Below are 4,965 nucleotides of genomic sequence, written 5' to 3' on the forward strand. Positions count from 1 at the left end.
TATAATGTTAATGTGTGCAGGGATTCTTAACAAACAGATGAAAACTACTGGATGAAGCATGGGGATTGCAGTAGATGGACATATGACATCCGTCAATTTTGGCAAGCTGGAAATTGAAGATACATTGGAAGCAATACTTGTTGGACTACAAGAAGGACTAAATACTGCGATGGATCAAGGACTAGAAGTGGGAGAAATCTGGAGTAATCACCTCGCATTACCAAATTTGTTACCCAAACCTGTTGCTATTTTTTGGCCACTCCATGTAATAGCTAATTTAATGTAGATAGCTAGCATAACACAAACCATTAGGGTTAATACATTCCCATCTCCATGATCCATGGATGGATTAGTAATCTAGCTCTAAGGGCTACTTTTTCAAGGATACAAGCTAATGGCTTGCAAATTTATAGTTGTAAGTGTTTTTAAGTTCATACCAAAAAATAAAAATAAAAGTGTTTTTAAATAATATAACTTTCTTTATCTTATCAAAAGAAAAAATAGAAACACATGCTATGGGGATTCCCACTTTTGGCATTGTCACCAGCAAGGAGAACCGAACAACACAAAGAACAAGCTCTTAACATTTTCCAACAAAGCCCATTTGGAAATTTGTATTGAGGTCTGCGATTTACATTCCTCTTCAACTCTTCACTAATCTAATCAGCTAGCATATAGTCAACACAGAACTGTTTTAGTGGTTGAAACCAACACCTCTTAGTGAAGAGGTTGTGGGTTCGATTATCGCTGAGGCATATTAGTATCCCATCACCCGACTTAATAAAGCCCCTTTGAAAAAGAAAAAAAAAATCAGCTAGCATGCATATAACAGTTACAATATAATTATTCTTTAATCATCCAAAAAATCTGTGGTTCATTTTCTGCAAACCATGCCATTTCTGCCACTGCTACCGCGGTTGCAGTCCAGTGTTCCATAATCCATCACTAATGTGTTCTCTTTGGCCGTATCAACACCTGCTGGAGAGAACACACAGTTGGCACAATCTGCGGAAAGTAGAGATGAGGTCCTGTACTTGTCTTCACCTCCAACAATGGGCATAGCCACACCTGGTTTTGCCGGATTCACAAAATCTGGCCTGTATGTCTTACCAAGAACTCCTTCAACTTCTGGGGAGAGGCCGAAAAATTTGAACTGTATTTCCAAGTGGGCAAAACAATCATCTGAAGGTATCTGGTAATTGTGGACTTTGTTATCCTGTTCAGTCACAGGAATCACATTAACTGAAATCTCTGCAACATCTGGAATGCTAATTGTGACACCATTCTTGCTTAATGTTCTCTCCAATTTAAGATCTTTTTCTGTGGACTCCCATTCAGAAAGGTGGCCTTCTGGCACCTTGAGGGGCTTTCCATCATAAGTGAATTGAAGATGGTCAACCCCTTCATCCCATTTTGCTGTCCTTGTAGCTTCAAGAGTAAATGTGTGAGAGTCGAACATGATACCTAAGGCTTGAATCCATGTGTAATCTCTGGTTCTTCCAGCTGCTCGGTGGCCAATGAACCGAGAATTAATTTGAAGGTTAGGATCTGAGAACAAGGCAAAATGCTCGTTGCGTTTGCCATGGAAATAGAAGACAACACCATCTCCACCAACGAACCGTGGATCATAACAGGCAGCACCAAGTCCATTGCAGTTTGGCTTTCGACCTGTGAGGGTTCAAATGCCAGTGAGACACATCACTAGGACATGTTTAGATGTTCTGTTATGCTGTTTAGATGTTGATTCCCATCACTAGGACATGTTTATTATTTTCTTTTTCAAATCTGCAGTGCATATATATATATATATATATATATAACCCCCCAGCCCAACAGATTTAACACAAATCCAAGTCCAACTTCCAGTAGCAACTCCAAAGGTGAATTGGATTCTGAGTAACAAAAAAACTAACCAGAATGCCAGGAAAGAAAATCCAATAAAAACAAACAGAAAGAAAACTAAAAGAGTAATAGAAATTGAGAACGAGTTGGGGTGATGTCTTACTTTTGCAAACAGCCTCACATCTGAAGGAGTTACAGTCGAGGAAGCAAGCTTTAGCTTTAGGGTCGCTTGGTTTAGCATAGGGGCACTGGGCAGGGCAGCTTATTTTCTTGAGAAAGCATTTGCTTCTTCGGCTGGTACAGGTAACTGTTTGTGTTGTAGCTGCTTGGATTTCTGTCACCTTTGACAGAAAGAACAGCAACGATATCACAACGAAATGGATGCTTAAGAACTTCATAGTTCACTCACAGGCCAAGACCTGAACCCAATGGATGGAAGCTCGCAATTGCACCCAACTGAACTGCTAAAGAAGACTGATACATCATGGCATCTCTTGCTATTTTATATATAAAATCTGAAACTTGTTCTGGCATTTCTACTTTTTCTTTGGCAATCAGTTCAAGTAGCATTTAAGCATTAACTGAAGTCAACTTGAAATCTGAAGAGGGAACATGGCTAGGTTGGATTATGATGGATTGTTTAATCGATCTTGGTCAAAGCTTTGAGACGGGCAAGTACGTGGGCATCACTTTTCTCTTTCAAAGTAGTCAGCGAAAACAGCGGGAGTTCATACATAATTGACTAATTGTTAGAGTTGAAGTTTCAGAGTTTGGTTTTGCGAGTCTTCAGTTCTTTCTTGAAGAGATTAACCTTTTCTGAAAGCGTGCTTTAATGATAAATGACCTAACTCTAGGCTGATATTCCGGCAGATCAACACAAACAAGCTAGAGAGAGAGAGAGAGAGAGAGAGAGAGAGAGAGCTACTCGTCCACATGCATAGCTTGGTTAGTTGGATTAAGTATTAAAAAACTAACAAATTGCAAGTTACCAGACAGAAGCTGGTGATGATCCACCCATAAAGACTCTCTCTCATTAGTCTTATGGATTGATATTCGTGTAGTAATTGAAGGTGATGCTTTCGAAACTCATGAATGAATTGAAGCCAATCGTTTTATAATATTTTTTAACTAAACTAGTTATTTCCCCCCGAAGTGTCACAGCTGGGGGGTGCAATTTTTTTCGGGAAGAAGGCAAATCTATTGATCAACACAACTTTTTGTTTATTGGTAAACATAAAAAATTACACGTCTACAGCATATATTTCAGCTTAGCAGATAGATGAAGATCAAAATTTGGTCAAACTGTCCTATCTGTGATAGGCAGTGCCCTCTTGGCTAGAGAATCTACAATCTGTTCAGTAAGTAGCGCTTGGAATAGGGGTGCAAGTTTGGCCCTAGCGGCCCTGACCCCTAAGCCCGCCCTGAGCCCGAATAGAGCTTGGGTTAAAGATTTTGGCCCTAAGGACGAGCTACGGCCAAAATATTCTGGCCCTGAACTAGGGCCAAGGGCGGGCCTGAGATTACTCTCTGGCCCGCTCAACCCATTTCGGCCCGTACTTGATTTTGGCCCTGATTTTGACCTTGATTCTGGCCATAATCTTGACCCTGATTCTAGCCCTGATCTTGGCCCTGATTCTGACCCTGATCTTGGCCCTGATCTTGGCCCTAATCCTGGCCCTAATCTTGGCCTTGATCTAGGCCCATGATTTGGCCCTGATTTGAGTCTGGATGTTTTGTAAAAAATTAATAAAAATAAATTATATCTTCATTACCAATGTAGTAAGCATTCACCAAATTTTGGCCCGATCCTGACCCTAATTTTGGCTCTAGTCTTAATGTTAATTTGACCCTGATCATGTATTAGATTTTTACCTTAATCTTCACATTAACATTGATATAATTCTAAGTCTCGACTTTTACCTTCAGTCATTTTTATCATATTAGACTATGAGTTTACTTTTTATATTATTTTTAAGATAATTTTTATTTTTCGAACTAAGTCATTTTTAGTTCCAAAAAATCATTGATTTTTATTTTACTAAGGCGAGATAATATATCATAAATAATAAAAGCTAGTACATAGAGAATTAATATCTAACAAATCTACACCCCTAACTTATCATCATGAATATTGACATCTTTCTTTTGCCTCCAATGTGATATTTCAGAAAAAAAAAAAAAAAAAAAAAAAAAAAAAAAAAAAAAAAAGCAAAAAAACCAAAAAAAAACCAAAAAAACCAAGAAAACCAAAAAAAAAAAAAAACAAAATAAAAAAAACAAAAACAAAAACAAAAACAAAACTTATTAAGGACAGATAGCTATATTTGTAACTAAAATATAATTTCTTTAACTACGAAAAAAATATCAATACTAAATTATCATTGATTTACTTGTTAACAAAGTTTTGAATATGATTTTTTTTTTTTGTTGAATAAGGATATCAATGGAAGGGGTTTTCAATTTCCATCACCAAAGTAATGGGAGAGGTTTTCAGTTTCCATCATCAAAGCAATGAGAGACTTTGAGATCAATATAAAATTATGGAGTATGAATTTATTTATGTTTAAAGCAACACTATCAACTTATTGACTATTTTATCATTTTGTATGAGCTTGAATTATCTTATATTTCTATGAATTTATTTTTAGTTTATTTATGATACTTTTATTTGTATTATTATTATATCTTTTTTATGAATTTACATTTGATATTTTAGGTCCAAGGATAGGACCAATTAAGGCTAGGGCCAAGATAAGGTCAATTAGGGCTAGGGACAAGGCTAATCAGGGTTAGGGCTGATTAGGGCCAGGGACAAGGCCAATCACGGCTAATTAGGGCTAGGGACAGGGCCAATCAGGGTCAGGGCCAGGGCCAGGGCCAAGGCCAATTAGGGCTAATCAGGGACGGGGCCAATCAGGGCCAACCCATTCCGACCCGACCCAATTAGGGCCAATTAGGGCGGGAATGGGCTTGGCTTGGCCCTGTAGGGCTTAGGGCCAGGGACAATAATCTTTGGCCTTGAACTAGGGTCAAGGCGGGAATGGGCTCAGATTAGAACATATAGGGCTGGGCTTGGGATTGCAAAAGCCTGGCCCAGCCCAGCCTAGTTGCAGCCCTAGCCTG

The 4,965-nt window shown here is 38.4% G+C and overlaps 1 protein-coding gene across 1 annotated transcript; it reads right to left on the reverse strand.

Annotated features, from left to right (window-relative positions):
* Positions 1-470: 470 nt before the first annotated feature.
* Positions 471-2,362, reverse strand: LOC149028946 (uncharacterized). The gene is made up of 2 exons (XM_089149501.1): positions 2,006-2,362; positions 471-1,668 (listed from the first exon to the last, which is right to left on the reverse strand). The coding sequence occupies exons 1-2, from the start codon at positions 2,238-2,240 to the stop codon at positions 875-877; spliced, it is 1,029 nt and encodes a 342-aa protein (XP_089005627.1). The 5' UTR covers positions 2,241-2,362; the 3' UTR covers positions 471-874.
* Between the last annotated feature and the right edge of the window lie 2,603 nt (positions 2,363-4,965).

The sequence above is a fragment of the Hakea prostrata genome, chromosome 1, assembly GCF_041222555.1.
Source record: "Hakea prostrata isolate BN-2017 chromosome 1, UWA_Hpros_2, whole genome shotgun sequence".
Lineage (NCBI taxonomy): Eukaryota > Viridiplantae > Streptophyta > Magnoliopsida > Proteales > Proteaceae > Hakea > Hakea prostrata.

Coding starts and splice junctions, on each gene's coding strand:
- LOC149028946 (XM_089149501.1), bottom strand. CDS start 2,240: ATGAAGTTCTTAAGCATCCATTTCGTTGTGATATCGTTGCTGTTCTTT. Junction 1,669..2,005: donor ATGTGAGGCTGTTTGCAAAA/GTAAGACATCAC, acceptor GAACCCTCACAG/GTCGAAAGCCAAACTGCAAT.